This window comes from Chamaea fasciata, unplaced genomic scaffold (assembly GCF_029207755.1).
Source record: "Chamaea fasciata isolate MVZ Bird 193981 ecotype frontalis unplaced genomic scaffold, bChaFas1.0.hap1 SCAF_7, whole genome shotgun sequence".
Taxonomy (NCBI): Eukaryota; Metazoa; Chordata; class Aves; order Passeriformes; family Sylviidae; genus Chamaea; species Chamaea fasciata.
This window is the reverse complement of record NW_027094092.1, coordinates 933,438-957,402: the sequence shown is the minus strand read 5'-3', so window position 1 is coordinate 957,402 and position 23,965 is coordinate 933,438. Positions and strand designations below refer to the sequence as shown.

Below are 23,965 nucleotides of genomic sequence, written 5' to 3'. Positions count from 1 at the left end.
CGGCCGCCCTCCATTCGCCCCCCTCCGGCCCCCGCTGTGGTACGTCCCGCGCACGCGCCGAACCTCCGCCTGTGGCCCCGCCCTCCGCGGCGCGAGGGCGCCCGCCCGCCCCGCGGCCCCGCGCATGCGCGCCGCCGCTCCCGGGGCGGACCCGCGGGAGGCGGCCAATGGAGGCGCGCGGGGGGGCGCGGTGCGCACGCGCGCGCGTGACGTCCCGCCCGCAGCCGCCGCCGCCGCCGCCGTCCGAGCCCGGAGCCGCCGCCGCGCGCGGCCTCCTGCCGGTGAGTCACGTGGGCCGCGCCGCCCCGCCGGGACCCCGCCGGGACCCCGCCGCTCCGGCACCGCCGCCGCCTCCCCGGCCCGCCCGTCCCTCGCGCCCCTCGCCGGGGCCCGGCCGCGACCGCCCCCGCCCCGCCGCTGCCCCCGCCTCTCCCCCCCGCGCGCGGCTCGGGCCGTGCCCCGGTGTCCCCCCTGCCGCGCCGCGAACCCTCCTGCCCGGCGCCCCGGCGGGCGCCGACCCCTGCCCGGCGCGCCCCTCTGGCCGCGGCCCCGCTCCGCCGTTCCGCACGGCCGCCTGCCTGCCCGACGGTCGCGGTGCTTCCTCCTGCCCCGGCTTCCGTGCCCGCGGCGCCGCCGGCATCGGGACTTTCTCCCGCAGAGGCCGGGGGCTGCGGGAGCGGCGGTGCGGGGCTGGCGGGGAGCGGTGCCCCGCGGGCTGGGGCCGCCGCTGCGCACGGGCGCGGGGTGAGCGCGGCGGAGCGGGGAAAGCGCCCGGGGCCCGGGAGCGGCCGTGGCCGCCGCACGGAGCGCCGGGGGGGACCCGTGCGCTGTCCCGCAGCCGGCCTGTCCCCGGTGCCCCGGGAGCGCCGGCACCGCGCTGTTCCGTGGCACCGGGGTCCGGCCTGGCGTCTCCTCAGAATTCCCGGATTCCCAAAGAGCTGAGCTGTGCGGGTCCCCAGCCCCGGCGTTCCACCCCCGTCACCGTGCCGATTCGGGAGGGGATCGGGTGCCCTTGTGCTCCCCGTGCCTCGGGGAAGTGGTTCCCCCGGATCTGCCGGCTCCCGCCCCGGCGCAGAGCTGGATTCGGGCATTAGGGAAGCAGGATTCTCTGCGCTAGCGGCTGCTCGGGCTTTTTGGGGCGCGTAAAGTACGAGCAGAGCCCTACCTCGATCAAAGCCAGAGTTATCTTGGAGCGTCTTTCTGAGCTTAATCCAGTTACCACCGTCCCTCCGTCGGGCCCAGGTGCTGCTTTAGCAGGCGTTTATTCCCGAGGCCGGGAGCCCCATCTGGGACTGGAGAGGGTGGTGATAGTGTGGGTCCAAGGGGAGACCTTGAACTCCCCTGTGAGGGGCCGGTCTGGGGACATTCCCACCTGTCGCTGTGCCCGGTGTCCCCTAACACAGTGACAAGAGGCTGGCGCTGTCCTCGCTGGCTGTGGGGCCCGTTGGGACTTGGCCTCAATGGATGAGGCATTGTTCCTCCTGCTTTGCCCATAAAATGGGGCTAATCCCATGTGAACCAGCGGGATGGGCTGGGGAAGGAGGATGGGAGTGGTGTAAGACCCGGGCAGGAGATAAGCACAGAGTGATTCCAGCCTTCCGGCTGCCTGCAGTGGGATATTTCTCCACGCTCTGTGTTGATCCTTCTGTACATCCACGTGGGAGAAAGGCAGGTGTGTGGGATGTACCTGGAGCCGAGGGGTGGCCAAACACACCTTGCTGTGCATCCTCCTTTGGAATTAAGAGCGGGGAAGTGTCCCCAGACTGCCCTGTTGGGGCAGGTGCTCCTGTTTGGTCACAGGGCAGTGACCAGTGGGGATCTCACGCTGGCATTGCTCTGGCCACAGCGCCGCCAGGTTTGGGAAAATTTGCACTTTCTCTGATGGATTTTGGAGCGTGAAGTGTTTGCTGGTTGTGCAAGGAGAGGGTGAGCAGAGGGAGCTGCAGAGGGAGGAGGGAATTCCTTGTTCCATGGATGCCCCTCTCTCACAGTGCCAGGCAGCGAGCTCTGGAATGGCTCTATGGAACTCCGGGATGCAGGTGATCAAAACAAAGTGGGAACAGGTAAAGCACATCCCGTCTCCGTGCAGCCCGGGATCTGCCCTGCCTGGGAGTTGCCTCACATGGAAGGAATTGTTTGTGTGTTTGCCCTGCGCCATGGGAACTCGGCTGGATCGGGGCAGGTCGGGAGCTGCGGGTCCCGCCGAGTGACGCAGGTTTGGGAGCCGGTAACCGGGAGGGAACTCTGTCCTGCCTGTGCCGTGGATCCCGGGGGTGGCAGGAGCCGCGTGGTTGATGCCGAGGTGCGTTTCCTCCTTCCTGGGCAGGAGCAGAGTGAGGAGCTGAAGTGAAGGAGGAGGGAATGTCGGGAAATGGAGACACATGTGCCCATCCCAGTAGAGGTGGCTTGTCCCTTCTTGGCTCCAGAAGGGACAAGCCATGGAGCACCTGTGGAAGGGCTGGAGAGGGGCTGAAGCCGGTGAGCAGAGTGGAGTGGGAAGCAGGGAAGGAGGAGCACAGGGCTGGGGAGGGAGTAAAAGGAGGAAATCAGTGAGGCTTTACAGGGCCTTGACCTGGGAAAAGGAGACACAGGCTCAAAGAAATGGAAGGTGGCAGCAGTCGTGCTTGCACATATCCCGAGGGAGGGAATTTGGAATTAAAAGATATCCCCAGAAATGGAGATGAAGGAAACAGGAGCAGCTCCCCTGTATGAGTAGAGGGAAACCCTGGAGAGTGGAGATTACTGCTCCAGAGGTGGCTGAGCTGAGCAGAACTGGGAAAGTGCTCCGAAAAGGAGGTGCTGGGATGGGAAAACCAGGTGGAATTTCTGAGGGAGCGGGAAGGGGGAGTGAGCAGTGACACAGGCGCTGGAGGAGGAAGGAGCAGGGCAGGTCTGGAGGAGCAGCGGGAGAGGAGGAGTTGCTGGGCTGGAATTGGCAGAGGGAAAGGAACGGGAGGCAAGAGCAGAGCCCACGTAGGCCACAGGTAAGCACGACGAGTTGGGGACTCTTTGGAGCAGGGAAGTCTGTGAGTGGCCTTTGTGGATAGGGACAAAGTGGCCAGAGAGACAGAGGATTTGGGCAAAGGTGGAGGGAAAGGAGAGGTCGATTGACCAGAGGTAGGCAGGTTGTAGGGTTGGGAAAGGGGTTGGCTGGGAAAGAATATGTGTGTTTGGGAGAATTGGGGCCTAAATTAGTGTAATCTGTGGGAATTTGGGGTGGATTTTCCTTGTGTTTTTCCTGGACCCCTTAAGGATGGCAGAGCCGAGATCCCGGCACACTGTGCTGCACTTTGACAGCTTCTGCCCGGGTCTCTGCAGCAGGGCTGGGGAATCCTGCGGGATCTCAGCACGCCAGAGGCATTCCCGGGAGCAGTGCGGTGGCTCTGGGAGCCGGGATGGGCTCGGCAGCCTCCTGTTTGATGACTTGTGGAGTTATTCTGGGCACAGGCGGCTGGAGCGGGGATGCATTTGCATCACTTCTCGCTGGGATGTCACTAATGACAGCACTGGGGCTCTCCCCCGCTCATGGGCCTGTCCCATGGGTACCTGATTCCACGGGGAGCTGGCTCCGGCACGCACAGCTCCGCAGGGATCACCCTGTGCAAGGGCTGGAGCGCCTGGATCTCTGGCTGGAAGGGCTGTGGGCAGAGCAGGGCCACGAGATGCGTGCCCATGGCGCCCTGCGAGGGCAGGGTGGGGATCTCCGGAGGAGGAATTATCAGGGAACAGCTCCTTCTGCCTGGCAGCGTCTGTTTGAACCCGAGGTGTGGCCGTGCCTCCATGGCGCAGCGTTCAAAGGGCTGGGTGCTCTGGGAGCAGATTGCTCCTGCTAAAGCAATCAGCCGTGATGTCAGGCCTGGACTTCCGATAGCCCATCCCTGGAATTGCCGTTGGGCTCGGCTCTGTGGGGTGTTGGGCTCTTCCCCAACAGGCAGAGCGGGGCTGGGAAACTGCTGCTCTCCAGGGAACTCTGTCCCTGCTACGGAAAACAGCTTTCCCTGGGGTTACTCTTCAATTTGCTCCGCTCAGGAGCTGCTGCCAGGTGAAACCTGCACGTTCCCAGCCGGGCAGAGCGTTGGCCCCACGTTTCCTCTCGCTCCCAAAGGCAGGGGAGCCTTGGAGTGGGAAGTTCGGTCCTGCAGAGGCCAGAGCGGCGGGAGCGGTTCCCGGGTGAGTCAGGCGGGGTGGCTGACGCCGTCAGCCGGGGCTGAGCCCACTCGGTGGTAACACGTCCTTGTCATTAGACCTGCCTTTAATTGGGTGCCCAACCTTCACCCGCGTTTAGTCAGCGCTAGAGAGCTCCCTGCCCACCCCGAAGGAGAAATTGGGGAGGCAGAGAAAGCTGAAGGGAGAAAGGAGTGAGCTGGAAAGGGAGAAAGGAGTGAGCTGCAAAGCTTCACTTGGACCTGCAGCGCCATGGAGGCAGCAAAGGGAGGGTCGGTGACAGACGGTGACAAGGTGAGGAGTGGTGGCTGTAGCCGCAGGAACTGGTGGGACATGATGAATGATGGGCTTGTGGCTGCTTGGGGCAGGTCAGGGCTGTGGGTAGGGACACCTTCCACTATCCCAGGTTGCTCCAAGCCCCATCCAGCCTGGCCTTGGACACTTCCAGGGATGTGGAAGCTCCTCTGGACAACCTGTGCCAGGGCCTCACCACCCTTACAGGGAAAAATTTCATCCCAGTATCCCGTCCAACCCTGAGCTCTGTCATGTCAAGTCCACTCATCCTTGTCCTGGCGCTGCAGTTCCTGATGAATCCAGGGCTGCAAAGGCCACCTCCGATCATGGGACTGGTGTTTTCCATAGGCCTCTCCTGTCTCCTACCCTCCAGGGAAGGGGGTGAGATTCCTGGATGTTTTTTCCTCCTGTGGTCTCCACCCTTAAGTCCTGGAGCCTCTGCTCAGCCCCGGCCCCTCAGGCAGCCAGCACTCCCTGGTGCTGGGATTTGAGCCGGAGCTGCAGGAAGGAGTTCAAGGTGTCCCTCCAGTCCTTCCAGGGCTCGGGGTGGGTTTCTCAGTGGTAGAAGGGGCGGCTTGGAGTTCCTGCAGCAGCCAATGCCCCTGGGCTGGGACAGGAGACGCCGTGGCCAGGCTGCTGTGGCTAATGACAGCCGTCTCCATCCCTTCTCCCGCCATGCTAATTTCTGTTGTTGTTTTTTTCCAGGTGAGCTGTGGCACACCAGACCTCGAGTTTTAATGGTTTTATGTAGTTTTTCTTGAAAAAGGCGGATGGATGGATGAATGAAGAAAGATTTTAATGAAGGAAGAGGGAGGAAACAATGGAGCTGCTTGGAACAAACTGAGGTTTCCCCTGACACCACCTGGGCCATGGGTGAGACAGAGCTGCTCAGCACCACTTCCACCCTTTGGTGTCTGCTGGGGTTGTAAAGGCTCTCCCTGAACACCCCTTTCCCGTTCAGCTGCTGGGAAATGGTTGCTGCAGAGAAGATTTAATGAAATTCCTGTCGCTCCCCAACCGCCAAGTGGATACTGAGCCCATGGAAGGGCCTGGGGGGTCAGGAGAAAGGAGCAAGTAGGAAAACCCACAATCCGCCAGACCTTCCCCTCCGCCCCCCTCGAAAGAAAGGATTTACAGCTCAACCTTGCACCAGCTGTTCCTCGGCTTTAACAGACAAGAGAGAAATAAATAAAATTAAACGGCCACCGCCAGCCAGCCCCAGATCCCGGTGAAATCAGGGAGAGTGTTTCCGTGACCCCTCCAGCGAGAGGAGGAGGAGGAGGAGGCACGGCAGCTCCGTGAGGAAGCTGGGATTGCTTGGAGACCACCCCCTCCTCCCGTGCAGCACCGGGGGCCGTGGCACAGCAGAGGCGGATTAAAAAGGAGCAGTGGCTTCCCTGAGGCTCCCAGAGTGGCTTTTTTGCAAGGAGTTTGCTGATCCTGTGCTCTTCTCGTGGTGCTGGCCGGGTGGGAAGCGCCCTGCCTGAGCTTGGGGAATTCCTTCCCTCCAGAGCCTGCCTTTAGGAGCCCTGCTCCCTGTGGGCTGCTGCCTGGACTGAGGCTTGGAAGGGCTCTCAGCATTCCTGCTCCAACGGTTGTCCTAAACCCAAATCCCCTTCTCTGTTGTGAGTTTTTAATGTTTTTAACCCTCCTTCCCTACGCCTGTGAGCTCTCACGGGGCAGAGTTTAGAGTGGGCTCCTCTCCTGGGCCTCCTGCTCCAGACCCTTCTCCGGACTCTCCGCCCCGGTCGGAACTTGCCCCAGGAGCAGGCGCGGGGGCAGGGTAGGGGTCAGGCCCTGTCCCCCTCCCCTTCTCATCCTGCTCTGAGTCCCCTGGGGCCTGGGCTATGCTGCGGGGCGGACCCCCCACCACAGCTCCAACATGCCAGCAGCCTCTGGAAAGAGATTCAAACCCAGCAAGTACGTCCCGGTCTCCGCCGCTGCCATCTTCCTAGTGGGAGCCACCACCCTCTTCTTCGCCTTCACGTGAGTCCCAGCTGCTCGGCCTGAGCGGGGTGGGCCGGCCAGGACGGGGGAGAGGAGCTGGGATTTCCTCCCAGAGGGAAGGGGGATATTGTGCTCCGGGTGCCGCAGCCACAGCGGGAGCCATTTCACTCCATGAGTTTTCCCAGGGGAAGCTGCGTGCTGGCGGTCCTGGGGAGGCACTGCTCAGCTCCAGGTCAGCTGGGTTGGGAACCGGTTTGCGACCTGTGGGTGGAAAACGCACGGATCACTTTCTCCTTTGGAGCCGGGCGAGGTGGATTGGTGGGCTGGGGCAAGGACACCGTGTTATTTTTAGTTTTGTAATCGATTCGTGAGCCACAAAGGAAAGTTCAGCGAGGAGAACTCTGACCCCTGTGCGGATCACTCACGGCGTTCTGTCCCCTGCCCTGGGGCAACAAGGGTTCCATGTCCCTGGAGAGGGCCCCAGGGAAATGGCCGGCAGGTCACTGGGGGACCCACTGGGCTGGGAGATGGTGCTGGGTGCTGGAGAGGCGTGGTGACATCCCTGGGCTGCTGCTCTTCCCTGCGTGGAGACACGTGCCTCAGTGACGTGCCCAGGGGGGTGACAGGCGGGGGAGCAGAACCTCGAGGTGCTGAGGGAGCCCGGCACACAGTGGCTCAGCCGGGCTGGCACCGTGGCTACCAAATCCTGCAGGGCATCCCCGGGGTCTCAGCGGGGCTGTGTCTGGGGTCCTGGCAGGGTGTAGGAAGATCGTGCACCCTCTGCTTCGGGGAGCCTCTCCCGCTCCTTGGAGTTCTCCTGCTGGGGCCACAGGAATCGGCTGAAGCTGCGGGAGGCCAAAGGGACAGGTGCCGTGGCTGCTACCACTCCCTGGGAAGGGGCGTTGGTGGTGGGAAGGTCACCGTGGCTTTGGCAGCCGCTGGGCAGGGACAGGGGAACTTGACGACCGGCGAGGGGAGCAGGGTTGCTTCGCCCTGTCCAGTCCCGGTGCAGCTGTCAGTGTCACTCGGCAGCGTGTGGCCGTCCCCCGCTGGGACACCGAGCCATCCCCAGGCTCGGGGCTTGGCTGCTCCAGGCTGCCAAGATGCCTGTGGAAGTCGCCGACTGTCGCTCCTGTGCCAGGGGCACGAAGGAGACGCAGAGGGAGCAGGCGGTGCCCTCCAGGCTGGCTGTGCCACCCCGTGTGTGACCTCAGGGGACAGGCTGGCTCTGTTTCGGCACGGTGGCTGCCGGACAGCTGGACCCCAAGCCCATCCCAGCCACGGGTGCGGGCAGTGTCGGGAGCAGCCGCTTATCAGCGGGCGGTGAGAGGCAGTGCCGGAGCCGGCGCCGTGGAGCAGGTTTGGCCGGGGCAGGAACACCTGGGCAGGTCGCTGTAATTGCAGGTCAGCGATGTTGTTTATCCTACTTCAGAACATCCCATTAAACCCCGGGCACAGCGCTGGCACGGGGCTTGGCCGGGAGGGAGCTGCGCTGCTCCCGGCGGGATGGGTTATGGGTCCCTTGGGACAGCGTCCGCCCGCTGCTGGAGCAGGTTGGAAGGGACGTGGGGTTTGAGGTTTGCCTCCTGCATGATCCTGGGGGCCGCCGTGCCCCTTCCCCACCTGGCTGCTGGCCCCCTTCCCACTGTCGGCATCCAACCTTTGGGATGTCAGCTCGTCCTTTGGGAAGAGCAATGGAAGCTGCGAGGGCGGGCTCTGGGAGGCCTCCCCCGAGCAGGGGGCAGCCAAGGGTTGGCACGGCTCTTAAGGCTCCAGTTGTGTTGCTTCCAGCCTATCCACTGGACGCTTTTTGGTCCATCCAGGATTTGTATCTCTGGGCCAAGAACTCTCTTTAATTGATTAATTTAATTAGGAGCTGCTGCTGAGCCCGTGGCTGTGGAAATGAGGCCGCTTGCACTGGAGGGAGGGCCAGCAGGAGAGGGGATGTTCCTGCCTCCCCCTGGGATCAGTGGGGGTCCCAGGCTTGCTGGTGCTGATTTAGGATGGAGATTCCCCTTTGGGGTCCATTTGTCCGTTCTGCGTCTCCCGACTGGCTGGTCCCAGCTCCTGGTGGAGTTTGCTCTCAGGTTCCCTGTCCCCTCCCTGGGGCTGGCAGTGCCACTGGGACACAGTGTCATGCCTGCTCCCAGTCAGATCCAAACTTGTGTGAGGGTCAGAGCGAGCACGGGATTGTGTTTGTGCCAAGGCCTTTGGAGAGCTGGAAAGCCCGTGGGTCAGAGCCCCGGGAAAGAGGCAGGGAGGGAAGGCTGTGCCTGGGAGAGTGCGGGAGATGAGGGGCTGGGGAGGGGATACCAGCAGGGAAGGACAGGCTTCTCCGGGCACGACTGGTAGCAAAAAGCCCGTCTTGCGTCCCGGCGTGACTCATGGTGCCCGAGGTTCCCCAGGGCCTCTCATGTGCTGCCAGGGACAAGTGCCGACAGCTCCTCTGGCCGTGAGCGTGTTGCATCCCGATCCCGGGGGAAAACCCGATGGGTGCTGCGGGACCTGCGTGGCCAGCTGTGGTGGTGAGGAGCCTCCCTCCTGCTCCTGCTCCTCCTGCCCTGGGTGCCCCGGGGTCGAGGCAGGGCCCGCAGCCCTGCACTCACCGTTCAGGAGAGCAAAAGGCAGGAACACATCACTCTCCTGATAAGGAGGTTCCCTGGGGGATGGGCAGCACCTTTGCTCCCTGCGGAGGAGCCTGATCCCTCCCGCAGGGAGGGGATGGTCCCAGGAGGTGACTCCCTGGCTTTGGGGTCGCCAGCACGGTGCCCACTGGGTGGTCTGGCTGCGTGGGGATTCCCACCTCCCTCCCTCCCTCCCTCCCACTGCACAGGGGTCCCTGGGTGTGAGGCAGCCAGGAAGGCTCCCTGGAGTTCCCTAGGGAGGCTGTTGTGCTTGCCCTGGCCCGTGAATCCCATCCAGGGGGGTCTTGTCAGTGTGGCTGAGCCCCGGGGACCTCCTGGGCACTGTCCTGCCCCGGGAGCTCTGTGTCCCTCCAGGAAGGACTGGCTGCCAGGACAGCCCAGAGGTGTTCCCTTCTCCCGGTCCTTCCCTCTCTGCCTGCCCCAGAGCTTTCTGAGGCAGCTGGATCCTTCCCTGCCTCCCTGGGCTCTGTCTCTCAGCATCCAGGCTGTGTGCTTGGCTCAGCCCGCCTGTTGGCTGTTCCCTGTGTGGGATGGCTGCCCGGGCACGGGTCTTCCTGGCTCCCCTCCATCTCTTTCAAACAAAGGTTTGGGCTGGGATTTCCTTTCCTGGAAAGAGGAGCTCCTTCTGCAGGGTTTCTGGAAGGGCATTTCCTACTTTTAGGGCTCCTCTGAGCCCCCTGGCCTTCTCTGTCCAGCAAAAAGCAAAGCCAGGGAGGCTTCTCTCAAGTGGAGCAGGAGTTCAGCTCAGGGACATGGGCTCCTTGGTTCTGGTGTGTCCTCACTCTCTACAACCCCCTGACAGGTGAGGTTGGCCTCTTCTCCCAAGGAGCAAGTGATGGGACAAGAGGCAGCGGCCTCAGGTGGTGCTAGGAGAGGTTTAGTTTGGATGTTAGGGAAAATTTCCTCATGGAAACGGTTGTTCAGCCCAGGGCAGTGGTGGAGTCACCAAAAAACATGTGGCTGTGGCACTTGGGGACATGGTTGAGTGGTGGCCCTGACGGTGCTGGGGAAGCAGTTGGAATCAGTGATCCTGGAGGGCTTCTCCAACCTAACAATTCTGTGATTCCATGACTCTGTGATTCTTCCCTTGCTCGGGCTGTGACCAGGTGCTGTCACGTAGGTCCTGTCCCTCCAGCACTGCCCTCCGAGGGTTTTGGGGCACAGATTGGAGAGGACAACTCCTCTCCAGCCCGTCCCAGCTGCAGAGAATCCGCCTGGCTGGCTTCCAGTGGAGGCGGCAGGGCCGGCATGGCCGGTGCCGCTGGAGGAGCCGCTCCCCAGCCCGGGGCAGAGCTCCTCGGGGGGCTGGGCCGGGAGATGCCATCCCGGGAGATGCCGGCCTGATAGGGAGCAGGGAGGCAGCGCCCAGGGGTGCCCAGCAGGGTGGCTCCTGAGGAACGATGGGGGGAAGAGGCTTTGGGGAAGGTGGTTTGTAGGAGAAGCCTGGTGTGGTGTGTGAGGCCTGGAGGGGCCAGAGAGGAGGATGAGGAGGAAGAAGAAGAGGAGCGTGCTGGGTGGCTTGGCCATGCTGTGCTCCTTGCCATGGATGTCCTGCAACCAAAAGTCTGCCCTCCTGCTCTCATCCCTGCGCCTGCACGGGGACAGCCTCAGCCTTGGCCCGTGAGAGCAGGTCCCACTGATGATTCCCACCGTCCCTGGGGCACGGAGCGGTGCCCGCTGCTGGGAGTGCCCTGCCTGCCTCACCCTCTGTGCTGCCAGGTGTGTGCTGGAAGGGTGTGCCCGCTTCTCCTGCCCGCGGCCGTCCCCCCGGGCACAGCTGCTGCTCCTCACCCGGGGGTGCCCCCCTGCCCTCCTCAGGGCCCTGAACTGGGACACAGCCCTGCACCAAGGGCTCGTTCCCAGCTGGAGCCTTGCCATGGCTCCCAGGACTGCCTCACCCAGCGATGGGACCCGTCCCCGTGGGTGGTGGTGGAGGAGGGGACAGGGCCAGCGCCTGCCCCTTCACCCCAGCCTGTGGGGATTACGGCGCTGGCACCATATGTCACCCTGCCCGCCCAGCCCCGCGCTGCTCCGGCCACCTAAATCCATCGGCACTTAGCCCGGTGGGGGGAAGAGAGGGACAGATGCTGCCCTAGATCTGCGGGATTAAATCCCAGCAGCAAAGCAGATTAGGGAATTACGCTGGCGCCTGCAAGGGGGAAGCCCGCTGTCCCGAGCCCTCCCGCTGGGGCAGGAGGGAGCAGGGTGATTCCCTCACTGTGCTCCCATGGGCCTCTTGGAGGAGCTGGGTGCTGGCCAGGGTCCCCATGTCCTGCTGGAGCTGTTTCTGGGATGTGAGCAGCACGAGTGGCTCCGGAAGCGCCGGAGCTGGTGCTGGTTTCATGTCCCCTCACAGGGTCCTCCCTGCCCCCGAGCAGCTCTTGGGGCAGAGGGAGGACAACATCCAGGTGCCCTCTGGCAGGTCCCCTGGGTGCCCCCCGTGTCATTTCCCAGCATCACTGCTCTGTGGGACCCTCCAGTGGGGTCCTCCCAAAGGGGAATTCTGCTCCCTGATGGATGCCTGGAGCACATCCTACTGTGGCCCCCAGGTGCTCCCCAGGCCAGGGTCAGGATGTGCTGTAGAAGTGGCTCCAGTTTGGGTGGGGGATGCCCTGCTGGGAGCCCCCAGGACAGTGGGAGGTGGCGGGAGTGACACAAGTGAGGGTCCGAGGGTCTCACGGCTGCCGTGCCCGCAGGTGCCCGGGGCTCAGTCTCTACGTGTCCCCAGTCATCCCCGCCTACAATGCCGTCGTCTTCCTCTTCGTGCTGGCCAACTTCAGCATGGCCACCTTCATGGACCCGGGCATATTCCCACGAGGTGAGTCTGGCTCCGGCCGGGAAGAGCGGCCTCCTTGCAACCCTTCCTTGGAGGTAAAGGGCATTTCTGGGTTCCAAAAGGCTGGTGAGGAGCCTTCCTCGCCCTGCCCGGTGGGATCAGGCAGTGACAAGCGCTCCAGGGATGGCAGCTCTGGGTTCAGCACCCCGTGTTGGGTCCCTGGGGCTCAGGCAGTGTCAGGATTCCGGGAGATTTCTGGGAGAGCAGCCCCCGGCCTGTGTTTGGGGTCCCTGGCTGTCCCTGTGCCAGGTGACAGGAAGGCGATGCCGGGAGCCTTCGGCTTGGGCGGGCAGGGGCTGGCTGGGCCCTGACGCCACGCCGGGGTGTCCCTGTCAGCTGAGGAGGACGAGGACAAGGAGGACGATTTCCGGGCCCCGCTGTACAAGACGGTGGAGATCAAGGGCATCCAGGTGCGCATGAAGTGGTGCGCGACCTGCCGCTTCTACCGCCCGCCCCGCTGCTCCCACTGCAGCGTCTGCGACAACTGCGTGGAGGTGAGGAGCTGCCGGGGCCTCCACCAGCCCCCCCGCCCGGGGCAGGGAGCCCCCCGAGCACCCCCTCACCGTGCCCCCTCCCCGGCAGGAGTTCGACCACCACTGCCCCTGGGTCAACAACTGCATCGGGCGGCGCAACTACCGCTACTTCTTCCTCTTCCTGCTGTCGCTCACCACGCACATCATGGGCGTCTTCGGCTTCGGGCTGCTCTACGTCCTGTACCAGGTGGAGGAGCTCTCCGGCGTCCGCATGGCCGTCACGTATCCTCCTGGGCGGTGGGAGTCGTGGGCACGGGGTGGTGGGGTCTGGGGGCGGCGTGCTGCTGAGCGGGGCTGTGGCTGCTCCTTAGCTGGCTGTGGCAGGATGGTGGTGATGTGCGTGGCTGGGCTCTTCTTCATTCCCGTCGCTGGCCTGACGGGCTTCCACGTGGTGCTCGTGGCCAGAGGCCGCACTACCAACGAGCAGGTATGTCTGGGGGTCTGTGGGGGGTCTGCCAGCCTGGCCAGGCCACCTACGGATACATTTTGGGATTTCCCAGGAGAGCGTGGGTGTGGATTATAGCTGGAGGAGGCCCCTGAGCTGGGGAGGTAGAGCACGGGGTGACTGAGGGGCAGCTGCATTGGTGGGGGTGCAGTCAGAGGACAGAGCTAGGTGGGCACTTCGGGGGTCCAGGAGGTGAAATTGAGGCAACAACCCTGCCCCCTCATGAGTAGCTGAAACGGGGACTAGGAAAAGGAGCAGGATCTCAGAGTATCTCCATCCTGGGTGCTTGTCCTGAGGGAGCTGGCATGGCTGGCTGTGACACTCCTTTGTCCCGCAGGTGACAGGCAAGTTCCGCGGGGGGGTCAACCCCTTCACCAATGGTTGCTGTAAGAATGTCAGCCGGGTCCTGTGCAGCTCCCCGGCCCCCAGGTGAGCCTGGCCTCTGCATCCCTGGAAAAGCTGCTCCATCCTGGGCTCCAGGCCGTGACGTCCCTCCCACCCCTCCCCAGGTACCTCGGTCGCCCGAAGGCCGAGCAGACAGTGCTGGTGAGACCCCCATTCCTGCGGCCCGAGGTGTCGGACGGTCAGATCACCGTCAAGATCATGGACAATGGTATCCAGACAGAGCTGAAAAGGACGAAGGTGAGGAAGGTGGGGACCAGCGCTGTCTGCGCTGGGGCCCTCCACGGAGCCCAGGGGTGCAAGCCTGCATCCGTGAGTAGAGAACCGAGTGAGCCTGGTCACGTTCCCTGTCCCCCTCCGTGTCGTCTTGTTCTATGTCCCTGTGGGATGGGAACTGGCCCCCTCCCATGTGGCAGTGACCACATGAGGCTTTGTCCCCTCCATTGCCCTTACTGGTCCCATCCTTCCCCAAGCAGCACCCTCTGGAGGTTCCCCCTCCTTGGCACTTCCAGCACCCACCTGGGGCACGCGCTGCCCCCCGTTCTGTCGGATGGCCCGGGAGACAGCGGGAGCCCCCAGCACCGCTGTCCGTGCCCTGCCAGCCCGGGGGGGCTGAGGCTGAGGCCCCTCCTGACCCCGCCTGCGCTTTGTCTCTGCAGTCCAAGGGGAGCCTGGAGGTGACGGAGAGCCAGTCTGCTGACGCCGAGCCGCCACCCCCACCTAAGCCCGACCTCAGCCGCTACACGGGCCTGAGGACACACTTAACCCTGGCCACCACTGAGGGTAAGGAGGGCACCAGGGCCCTGGCAGCCGCTGGGAGGGGAGCCCAGGGCTGCACCAGGCAGGCCAGGAGCCAGGGCCGTAGGGCAGACCTGGAGCACATCAGCATTCCTGGGCCAGTGTATGTGGCCCCTTGGACTTGGAGAAGCCTGCGGGATGCTCACAGTCGGCTCTGCTCTGCCGGAGGCCAAGCCAGCATGGCGCTGTCCGGAGCCCCCGGGAGCTGTGCCCTGCAGCCGCCGCGCTGCCAGGACGGAGGAGGCGAAGTGGTGGCGGGCACAGAGCGTCTGTGGCCGGCTCCGCGTGGGCCTGGCCTGAGGTGGGATGTGATGGGCAGAGCCTGTGGCAGCTGCTTTCTGCAGCAGCTGGAGACCCCGCAGCTCTCCCGGCCCTGCCTGGGCGCTGCTGCCCGGCCCTGCTGCCCGCTGAGGGCTGTGGTGTGTGTGTGTGTGTCCCACTGAGCGCCCTGACACCCCCGTGCCGTGCACCCCCAGGTGTCACCCAGCCGGGGCTGCCACAGGGGCAGGGAAGTGCCAGCCCCACACGTGTGGCTGTGGGGACAAACCCTTCCTCCCGGTCTGTCTCTCCCACCCCGGTGCACCTCCCCATCCCTCCCCGCTGGTCCATCCGCCCCAGGCTCCAAGTCGGTTCTCGGGCAGGGAGGGCGGGGCTCGGCACATTCCTTGCTTGCAGCCGCCCTGAGCGTGCCCCTCTCTCCTGGTGCAGACAGCAGCTTGCTAGGCAAGGACAGCCCCCCGACTCCCACCATGTACAAGTACCGGCCCGGTTACAGCAGCAGCAGCAGCTCGGCGGCCCTGCCCCATTCCACCAGCGCCAAGGTGAGCCCGGAGCAGGGGACCAGCCCCGAGGGGACGCCGCCCTATTCCTGCTGTGGGAGGGGTTTAGGGTGTGCATTGGGGAGCTCTGCAGGGGCTCCGTGGTCATTCTGTGGGTAACTGCTGCCCCTCTGTCCCTCAGCTGAGCCGAGTGAACAGCCTGAAGGAGCCCAACTCCATCTGTGACAGCGGCCACAAGCCCAGCTACCGCTCGGAGCCGAGCCTGGAACCCGAGAGCTTCCGCTCGCCCACCTTTGGCAAGAGCTTCCACTTCGACCCTCTCTCCAGCGGCTCCCGCTCCTCCAGCCTCAAGTCGGCGCAGGGCACGGGCTTCGAGACGGGCCACCTGCAGTCCATCCGCTCGGAGGGCACCACCTCCACCTCCTACAAGAGCCTGGTGAACCAGACGCGCAACGGCAGCCTCTCGTACGACAGCCTGCTCACGCCCTCCGACAGCCCCGACTTCGAGTCGGTGCAGGCGGGCCCGGAGCCCGAGCCGCCGGTGGGCTACACCTCGCCCTTCCTGTCGGCCCGCATCGCCCAGCAGCGAGAGACCGACCTGCACGGCCGCTTCGCCAGCGCCGCCTCCCCCAAGCACGCGGCGCCGCGCGATCCCTCGCCCGTGCGCTATGACAATCTCTCCCGCCACATCGTGGCCTCCATCCAGGAGCGGGAGAAGCTGCTGCAGCAGCCGCCGGGCCCGGGCCGGGAGGAGGACGCGGGGCTGGCGGACTCGGGCATCCAGTCGACGCCGGGCTCCAGCAACGCCCCCCGCACCAGCTCCTCCTCGGACGATTCGAAGCGCTCGCCCCTGGGCAAGAACCCGCTCACCCGCCCGGCCCTGCCCCGCTTCGGCAAGCCCGAGCCCCCCCCGGCGCTGCGGGTGCGCTCGCTGGGCTCCCCCGACCAGCCCGCCGCCCCCCACCTGGGCAAATCCGTGTCTTACAGCAGCCAAAAAACAGCCTCTCAGGCCGGCGGCCCCGAGACTGAGGAGGTGGCCTTGCAGCCCTTACTGGCACCAAAGTGAGTCCTGTGATGGCACAGAGGCGTCTGTGGGGGGACCCCTGCCCAGCGTTCCTCCAAGCCCCTGGAGCGGCAGAACACCCCTCCCTGGGGAGAGATGCTAGGAAGAGGAAATCTTCCTGCTCCTCCCAGAACAGGACCGGTGTCCCCTCCCCCCCACACCTCCTCGGTCACCCCACGGGCCCCTCAAAATGTGGAGCGGGTGCTGGTGGTCCCTGGGGAGGACGGTGGCGATGCTGGGTGCCAGTGACTCGTCCCCTCTCCTGAGCCCATGTCTGTGCTTCCTTCCCGCAGGGACGAGGTGCAGATGAGAACAGCCTACAGCAAGTCCAACGGGCAGCCCAAGAGCCTGGGCTCGGCCCCGCCGGGCCCGGGGCCGGTGCCCCTCAGCAGCCCCACCCGCGGAGGTGTCAAGAAGGTCTCGGGCGTGGGGGGCACAACCTACGAGATCTCGGTATGAGGGGCAGAGCTGCCGCCCCCTCCCCTCCTCCCCGGCGGCCCGCAGAGCCCCGCCGCAGCCAGACGCTTGTGGACTCCCGGGAGAGCCGGGCGGGGCCCCCCCTCTGCTCCCCCCTCTGCCCCGCAGGCCACGGGGGCTGGCACACACCCGCGGGGGGCTCGGGGAGGGCTCGGGGCAGGGGGGGCCGCAGCCCCGGCACCGCCTCGGCTGCGCCAGCCACTTGTGGGCCTTGTGCAATCACCCGCTCGCCTGGCGTGGTAGGAACGGATTGTTTTTAAACCAGAATACTTTTTTTTATTATTATTATTATTATTGTTACGGATTCTATTTTTTTTCTCTTTCCGAGTTACCAGGTGTGTGTATATATAAATATCTATATATATAAATATAAATATTAAAAAAAAAAAAGAAGCAGAAATTATATATCTTACCCAGAGAGAGGAAGAAACTACCCTGCTCAGGGCCTGGGCCACCCCCCCTCACCTTGTCCCTGTCCCCAGAGGAGGGACGTAGGGCCGCCTCCTGCACCCATGGAAGGAGCAGTGGTAGGTGCTGGGTGTCACTGTTCCCTCCCTGAAGGGGGCCATGTACCCATCCTCAGACACTCCCCTCCCGGATCTGTGGTGTCTGCAGCCTCCAGCCCCCTTGGGGGGGCCCGGGGAGTAGGCAGGGTGGGGGCAGCACCCCCAGACCCCCAGCCCGAGCTGGCGCAGAGGCCCCAGCATCCCCCACCCGCAGTTTTGCTCTTTGTTCTCTTTCCCCAGGGGCTGTTGTCGGGGGGAGGGTGGGGGGGCTTGTTGGTTTTGTTGCCTTTTTTAAATTTCTGTTAACGATTCCGAGGAGGTTTCTCGCTGTCGCAGGGGTGTTTTTATTTCCGCTCGCTCGGGGAAGAGGCAGGTGCATCCCCGGAAAGCAATATTTTCTCATCACATGCCAAAAAAGCGCAGCCAAGGAGCCATGTGCTCCCCGTCCCCAAAGCCCTGCCGGCACTACCGGACTCTTTCTCTACAGCAATAGCTCCTGTGGCCCCGCACAGCCACGCCAGGGTTTTTTATTATTATCAGCCATTTTAAAAACGAGGAATAAAAGGATATTTAATGAGCCACCCCGGGGCCGTGCGTGTGCTTTGTTTGGCGTCCAGGGATGGAGCAGCCCCTCCAGGGCTCCTGATCCCTCAGGGTCTCGGCTTTCCCCCCGATCCCGAGGGAGAGAGAGAAGGGGTCTGGTAAGAGCTGAGCCTGGCCCAGTTTTGGGGAGGCACCGCCTTGAGACAATCTCTGCTCCCACAGAAGGTAAGGATTTGCCGGGCATGGGAAATGCGGCTCCAGGGAAGGTGTCGTAGGTGCTGGTGAGGTTTGGGATCCAAAGGAGGGCACCCCACGCGCTCCAGGGACACCTTGGTTTGGGCTCCTCCCTTACAGCCGAGGGTCGCAGCAGCCGTGGCCACCAGCCCCTCCTCAGAGCCGACTTTAAAAGGTGACTAAAAAAGAAGCTTTGATGCTCCTGGTTCTTCAGGTCCAAAAGCCCGAGGTCAGCACCCACAGAGTCCGTGCCCCTGGTCCTGGGGGGCTGCAGGGGTGTCCTCTTAGCCAGGGGGACAGGCCAGCCCCAGTGTCCCTGGGGTCAGCCAGGGCTGTTCCCACGGGCCGGGGGATCCCCAGGGCGTCACCGGCGTGGCCTCACCGTAAGCTGCTGCTGGCCTGGGAGCTGCCCACCCCCGGGTGCTCCGGGCTGTGCCGGTTCTGCAGAAGAAGGACAGACAGAACCTGTGAGAGCTGCTGGGCAGCAGCCTCTTGGGGATGGTCACCCACAGGGCCCCTCAGGGGTCCACGGGCTGGGCACTGGACCCCAGCCTTGCCACTCACCTTCTTTTTCTTCTTCTCTTTCTTCTTCCTCTTCCGCTCTGGATCCTCCTCTTTTTTCTTCTTTTTCTTCTTGTGGTCGGAGTCCGAGGGGGTTTCTGGAGAAGCAGAAGCGCCGGATGAGCCAATGCTCTGCCGGCCCTGAAGGGGAGGAGGGGGGCGGCTGCAGCAGCCCTTACCTGGGGGGACGGGGTCCTGCGTGCGGCTCTGTTTGTGCTTGTGCTTGTTCTTCTTCTTAGGCGGCTGGATGTGCATCAGCCGGCACTGCTCGGGCAGCTGCGGAGAAAAGGGGCTGGTCAGGCCGCGCCGGGCCCCTCCCACCCCCCCGGCTCCAGGCCCCGGGGCTCACCGGGCCGGCGTGCAGGCGGAAGCCGGTCAGCATGGCACCCGTGAGCGGCGTGAAGGAGCTGCCGCAGATGGGCGGCTTCTCGATGAGCGAGCGCAGGCTGCTGCTGTCGTGGGAGCCGGGCAGGTCGATCATGCCGGGCAGGTCGGGGAGGAAGTTACTGAGCTTCTCCTTGACCTTCTTCCCGCAGAACTTGTTGTAGGCGTGCTCCAGGTTATAGTGTGTGATCAGGTTGGTGCTGCCCGTCAGCTCTGTAGTGCCTGTGCGGCCGCGGGACGAGATGGGCAAGGGGAAACGCCCCTGCAACACCCCAGGTCCCTCTCCTCAGCCGCTCCTAGACTCCGGGACCCCCTGCACCCGGAGCATCGGGATCTCCAGGCCCTCTCCCCAGCCGTGCCCAGGCCCCGGGACCCCCCGCACCCCCCCAGCGCCGGGATCCCCGGCCCCGGGGACCACCCGCCGCCCACTTCCCCACCGGACCGCGCGTTGCGTGACACCGCCCCCGCAGCCTCATTGGCTCACGGAGCCGTCAGTTCCCCCCGCGGCCGCGTTTCGCCGCGCTGATTGGCCGAACCCGGCACCCCCCCGCCCAGCGGCCCGCCCCGCGGCCCGCCCGCACCTGGCAGCTCCCGCAGCAGGTAGAAAGGGCCGGCGGCGGCCTTGCGGGCCGCGTCCTCGCCCGGCGGCGGCGCGGCGGCCGAAGCGGCGGGCGGCGGTGCGGCTCCGGCGCCCGGCGCCTTGGCGGGCCCGAATCCGAGCGCGGCGGCGGCGGCGGGCGGCGGCTCGGCCGCGCCGAACAGCGCCGAGAAGTTCTCCATATTCCCGGCGTGCCCCGCGCGGGGCCGCCCCGCCCCGCCATTGGCCGAACACCGCCCCTGCCCCGCCCCTGCCCCCCGTTGCTAACGGCGACTCATCCCAGCCTACTGATTGGCCGCTTGTCTCCCTCCTCTCATTGGCCCGCGGGCGCAGGGGAGCGCCCGCCTCGCAGCTCGCCATTGGCCGGCGCGGGGAGGCCCCGCCTCTACGGCAGCGAGCGGGGCGGAGGGAAGATGGCGGTGGTGGCGCCGCTGCTGGCGCTGCTGTGGGGGCTGCCCGGGCTCTGCCGATGGCTCGCCCGGCCCTACTACCCGCTGTCCGCGCTGCTCGCCGCCGCCTTCCTGCTCGTGCGCAAGGTGCCGCCGCTCTGCCGTGGGCTGCCCTCGCAGCGGGAGGATGGCAACCCGTGTGACTTTGACTGGGTGAGGCGTCGCGGCCTGTCGCCGCACCCCCGGCCTGTCCGCGGGCCTGTCCCCGTATCCCTGGCCTCTTTCCCAGGCCTGTCCCCGCACCCCCGGACCTGGCCTGGCTCCCCTCCTGCTCACCCAGCACCCCGGCCCGGCTGAGGGAGGAGATGCCCGGTAGCCCCTGGCGTTGCTCTGCGGTGTCCCCCCTACAGCCGAGAGCCCCACCCAGGCACTGGTCAGGCCCATCGCCGCGGGGCAGCCCCTCTCCTCGCTGTTCTCCCCCGGGAGGGATGGGGGCTCTGGGCTCTGGCAGGGCTTTGGGGCCAGTAAGGCCTGGCATGGCCACAGGCCCCTATGCCGGCCAGGCCAGGCGTGGCTCCAAGGTGTCCTGGGCACTTCCAGCTCATGCTGTCCCTTCTCTGTGCCAGAGGGAGGTGGAGATCCTCATGTTCCTCAGTGCCATTGTCATGATGAAGAACCGACGCTCCAGTGAGTCAGGGGGACGTGGGGGGCTGGAGCTTCTTATGGGACCTCCTCCAAGGAGCTGAGTGGGGTGGCATCTGGAGGACCAGATCCAGCCCTCCCTGAAGTTGCCCCCAGCCTTCTGGGGGAATCTGGCCCCATCCCTTATTCCTGTCTCTGCATGGCAGTCACCGTGGAGCAGCACATCGGGAATATCTTCATGTTCAGCAAAGTGGCCAACGCCATCCTGTTCTTCCGCCTCGACATCCGCATGGGGCTGCTCTACCTCACGCTCTGCATAGGTGAGCCTGGATGTCTTCCTGCCCTAGATGCGCCTTGTCCTGCTTCCCCCTCCCTGTTCTAGCGTGGAGGAGCTCTGTCCCAGGCCCAGCCTGGCCCTCCTGGCACTGGGGGGCTCAGGGTGCTGTCATTGCAGTGTTCCTGATGACCTGCAAGCCACCCCTTTACATGGGCCCTGAATACATCAAGTACTTCAGTGACAAGACCATCGATGTGAGTATCTCCCCAGCCCTAGGGGTTTTGGGGGGCTCTGCCCACTCCCTCCTAATCCCATGCCCCTGTGGCAGGAGGAGCTGGAGAGGGACAAGCGGGTGACGTGGATTGTTGAGTTCTTTGCCAACTGGTCCAGTGAGTGCCAGTCTTTTGCTCCCATCTTCGCCGACCTCTCTCTCAAGTGAGTGGCACCCACTGGGATCTTGGTGGGTAACGGGGCCTGTGGTCCCCTGTGTCCCTCACTGCCATGTGTCCCCATCCTGCCCAGGTACAACTGCTCAGGACTCCAGTTTGGGAAGGTGGATGTTGGCCGGTACACAGATGTCAGCACCAGGTGTGGAGAACACAGCCTGAGCAAGCAGGGCCCACTCTGGGGCTGTCCCTGTGACCCCCCAGCCTCCTCGGGCTGCCCGAGGGTCACTGTTGGCTTGTCCTGACACAGGTACAAGGTCAGCACCTCGCCTCTCACCAAGCAGCTGCCCACCCTCATCCTCTTCCAGGGCGGGACAGAGATCATGCGGCGACCGCAGATCGACAAGAAGGGCCGGGCTGTGTCCTGGACCTTCTCCGAGGTGGGTGGGACCCTCCAGCCCTCAGTTCCCCCACCCACCCTGTGCCTGGGAAGAAGGGGGGAGCCCGTGGTCCCAGTGGTGCTGATGCTACCTCTTGGCCACAGGAGAATGTGATCCGGGAGTTCAACCTCAACGAGCTCTACCAGAAGGCCAAGAAGCAGTCGAAGCCGCGGGAGGAGGGGCCTGAGGAGCCCCCAGCCGCGCCAGCGGCTGCGCCTCAGGAGGAGACCAAGAAGGACAAGTAGAAGCTGCCCTGCACTGTCGCCCACCACTATGTCACCATCACCCTGGTGGCACCGGCCCCGCGGGCCCGCCCGGCCCTGCCCGGAGCCGCTCTCCGTAGGGACTTGTCCCGGCTGAGCCCCGGGAAAGCAGCGGTGCCCCCCGGCCCCGTGCGGGCAGGGCGGTAGGAGGGGCCGCGCCTCGGTTAACGCTCGCTCTCATCCATCGCTGACAATAAACGGTCCGTGCCGTGCCCGTGTCCCGTCTCCGTGTCCCGTGTCCGCGTCCCCGGTCCCGGACCGCGTATGGAGGCGGGGCTTGCTGGCGGGGGCGGGGCCGCTGCTTAACCCCCCGCGCTCTGATTGGCTGGGGCGGCGCGGGCGGAACCGGAGCCCGCAGGGAGGCTCCCGGTCCCGTCTCGGCTCCGCCCCTTCCGGCTCCGCCCCCTGGCGGTGCGCGCTCAGGGCACGTGGCCAGCGGCAGGTAAGAGGCGGCGCGGCCGCTCCCGACCCGCGTCTGTCCGTCCCCTCCCTTCCCCGGGGCCTCGCTTCCCTGCTCTCCCCAGCCACACACCTTGGCGGCATCCCTGGGGAGCCGCTTCCCGCCCTCCACAGCAGGATCCCAGCGGGGACCGTCATTTTCCCCAGTGGCGCATCACCGGGGACTGGCCCTTCCTGGCCCAGCAGTGTCCCCATAGGGACCCACCTTTCATTCCCCTGACAGCGGGGTACCCGAGATCCCTTCTCACCCCAGAGCGGCATTCCGGGAGCCCCTTTCTTGCTCCGACGTAGGCCGCACCGCCTCGGCGCTCCCAGGATGGCTCCCCGGGGGAGGAAGCGCGGAGCCCAGCAGCCGGCGGCGGCCGAGGCACCGGAGACAGCGGTAGCCCCGCAGAAGCGCGCCCGGGCCCAGGCTCAAGACCAGGGCAGCCCCGGGGGCATCGGCCCCCGTGTCGTCATCGAGCACTGGTGAGCAGCCGAGGTGTCGGGGGTGGCGTGAGATCTTTGGGTGCCCCCCGGGTCGCTGACCGCCGTGTCCCCGCAGCAAGAGCTGACGCGTGTTCGGGCGCAACGCGGCGGCGGTGAGCGAGGCCCTGCGCGGGGCCATGGCCCACCTCCCCGTGGACATCAACCCCCGGCCGCCGCGCAGGAACAGCTTCGAGGTGTCCCTGGTGAAGGAGGACGGCAGTAGTAAGTGCTGGGCTGGGGGGCGGCGGGGGCTCCCCGGCACGCCTGATCCTATAATCCCCCTTATCTCTGCAGCCGTGGAGCTGTGGAGCGGTATCGGGAAGGGGCCCCCCCGCAAGCTGAAGTTCCCCCAGCCGGAGACTGTAGTGGAAGCCCTGAAGAGCAGCTTGGCATAGAAGTGTTGGCCAGGTGAGTGGGGATGGGACTAGGATGGGACAGGGATGGGACCAACAGGGAGCAACTTCTCTCTCTCTACAGCCGAGCCAGGACCAGCGCAGGCGGCACGAGCGTCCATGAAGAGGCGAGACCAAGTGGGGGGCACCTGCCAGCCCCAGTCCCGTCCCTGATGCTGCAGCTCTGCCACTGCCAGACCCCTGGCTCCCTCCACACCCCATTGTTCCCCCTATCTCCAATAAAGTTTAGTACTCCACAGCACAGCTCCAGCCCTTTATTCGAAGGACACACAGCCCAAGGGGTACAGGCAGTGATGGGGGGAGAGGTAGAGCCAGCCCCCCCCTAGGTGAGGACATCTATCTCCTCTTCTGACTCAGATGAGGAACAGGGCCAGAGGCAGACTGTGCCAGGGGGCAGGAACAGCTCCCCTGTTCCCACATCCACCTCTTCCTCCTCGCCGTCACTTCCAGGGGTCTCTGGGGGTACTGCCTGCTGCCAGCCCTGCTGGGACACGGGGGACTCCCCACGCTGCTGCATCCCGTTTGCGCTGGCAGGCTGCCGGGATGGGGAGCACTCGCTCACCTGCTGCCGTGCATCCGCATCCTGGGGGGGCTGTGCTTCTGTCACCCCCACATCACCCAGCAGCACTGCCTGAGGCACGGGGCAGGGCTGCGCCTCCCGCACCACCTCCCAGCGCCCCCAGCTCTCCACCTTCCGCAGCCTCATCCGCCCGATGGGGCTGGGGTGTGTGTGCCCCAGAGAGTGTGGCTGCCTCTGGGGGGACACCGCAGAGCTGGCACAGGTGCCAGGGGTCAGAGCTGTGTCAGGTGCCGCCATGGTGGAGGCTTCCTGAGTGGACCGCAGGCAGGAGCGGTCGAGCTGCCGCTGGGGTCCCAGTCTCACCAGGCGTCCTCCCCAGAGCTGCAGCGACTCGAGCTCGGTGACACGGAGGCGGCGGGCGGCCGCCAGCACCTCGTGCACCTCCTCCTGCGTCACCTCCAGCTCGGCAGTGTAGAAGAAGCGCACCAGCTTGCGCAGC

The 23,965-nt window shown here is 65.1% G+C and overlaps 4 protein-coding genes across 6 annotated transcripts; 3 read left to right on the top strand and 1 right to left on the bottom strand.

The window, feature by feature from the left end:
• Window positions 1–210: 210 nt before the first annotated feature.
• Window positions 211–16,783, top strand: ZDHHC5 (zinc finger DHHC-type palmitoyltransferase 5). The gene is made up of 12 exons (XM_066187109.1): window positions 211–281; window positions 5,164–6,444; window positions 11,747–11,868; window positions 12,223–12,380; window positions 12,469–12,641; window positions 12,744–12,846; window positions 13,202–13,293; window positions 13,374–13,506; window positions 13,926–14,049; window positions 14,773–14,885; window positions 15,025–15,905; window positions 16,200–16,783. The coding sequence occupies exons 2-12, from the start codon at window positions 6,341–6,343 to the stop codon at window positions 16,363–16,365; spliced, it is 2,169 nt and encodes a 722-aa protein (XP_066043206.1). The 5' UTR covers window positions 211–281; window positions 5,164–6,340; the 3' UTR covers window positions 16,366–16,783.
• A 582-nt stretch (window positions 16,784–17,365) lies between these two features.
• Window positions 17,366–19,413, bottom strand: MED19 (mediator complex subunit 19). The gene is made up of 5 exons (XM_066187121.1): window positions 19,193–19,413; window positions 18,577–18,833; window positions 18,407–18,503; window positions 18,231–18,325; window positions 17,366–18,107 (listed from the first exon to the last, which is right to left on the bottom strand). Exons 1-5 carry the CDS (start codon window positions 19,389–19,391, stop codon window positions 18,045–18,047), a joined length of 711 nt encoding a protein of 236 aa, XP_066043218.1. The 5' UTR covers window positions 19,392–19,413; the 3' UTR covers window positions 17,366–18,044.
• A 175-nt stretch (window positions 19,414–19,588) lies between these two features.
• On the top strand, window positions 19,589–21,824 carry TMX2 (thioredoxin related transmembrane protein 2). The gene is made up of 8 exons (XM_066187120.1): window positions 19,589–19,811; window positions 20,225–20,285; window positions 20,447–20,560; window positions 20,695–20,771; window positions 20,846–20,952; window positions 21,040–21,105; window positions 21,214–21,343; window positions 21,448–21,824. The coding sequence occupies exons 1-8, from the start codon at window positions 19,623–19,625 to the stop codon at window positions 21,586–21,588; spliced, it is 885 nt and encodes a 294-aa protein (XP_066043217.1). The 5' UTR covers window positions 19,589–19,622; the 3' UTR covers window positions 21,589–21,824.
• A 155-nt stretch (window positions 21,825–21,979) lies between these two features.
• On the top strand, window positions 21,980–23,187 carry SELENOH (selenoprotein H). Of its 3 annotated transcripts, none has more exons than XM_066187126.1 (5): window positions 21,980–22,048; window positions 22,319–22,533; window positions 22,610–22,755; window positions 22,828–22,941; window positions 23,011–23,187. In XM_066187126.1, exons 2-4 carry the CDS (start codon window positions 22,382–22,384, stop codon window positions 22,926–22,928), a joined length of 399 nt encoding a protein of 132 aa, XP_066043223.1. In that variant the 5' UTR covers window positions 21,980–22,048; window positions 22,319–22,381; the 3' UTR covers window positions 22,929–22,941; window positions 23,011–23,187. The 3 variants fall into 3 exon arrangements, with proteins under 3 accessions (XP_066043223.1, XP_066043225.1, XP_066043224.1); XM_066187128.1 differs by having other exon boundaries at window positions 21,987–22,048; window positions 22,289–22,533; XM_066187127.1 differs by having other exon boundaries at window positions 22,007–22,048; window positions 22,357–22,533.
• Window positions 23,188–23,965: the final 778 nt, after the last annotated feature.

Bases quoted from the DNA above. Each gene is read 5' to 3' on its own strand.
- MED19 (XM_066187121.1), bottom strand. From the start codon at position 19,391: ATGGAGAACTTCTCGGCGCTGTTCGGCGCGGCCGAGCCGCCGCCCGCC. The intron at 18,834-19,192 runs GTGCGGGCGGGC...GCGGCCGCACAG, and splicing joins CCTGCTGCGGGAGCTGCCAG to GCACTACAGAGCTGACGGGC. The intron at 18,504-18,576 runs GTGAGCCCCGGG...TTTTCTCCGCAG, and splicing joins TCCGCCTGCACGCCGGCCCG to CTGCCCGAGCAGTGCCGGCT.
- TMX2 (XM_066187120.1), top strand. From the start codon at position 19,623: ATGGCGGTGGTGGCGCCGCTGCTGGCGCTGCTGTGGGGGCTGCCCGGG. The intron at 20,953-21,039 runs GTGAGTGGCACC...CATCCTGCCCAG, and splicing joins TTCGCCGACCTCTCTCTCAA to GTACAACTGCTCAGGACTCC. The intron at 21,106-21,213 runs GTGTGGAGAACA...GTCCTGACACAG, and splicing joins TACACAGATGTCAGCACCAG to GTACAAGGTCAGCACCTCGC.
- ZDHHC5 (XM_066187109.1), top strand. From the start codon at position 6,341: ATGCCAGCAGCCTCTGGAAAGAGATTCAAACCCAGCAAGTACGTCCCG. The intron at 12,642-12,743 runs GTATCCTCCTGG...TGGCTGTGGCAG, and splicing joins GGCGTCCGCATGGCCGTCAC to GATGGTGGTGATGTGCGTGG. The intron at 15,906-16,199 runs GTGAGTCCTGTG...TCCTTCCCGCAG, and splicing joins CAGCCCTTACTGGCACCAAA to GGACGAGGTGCAGATGAGAA.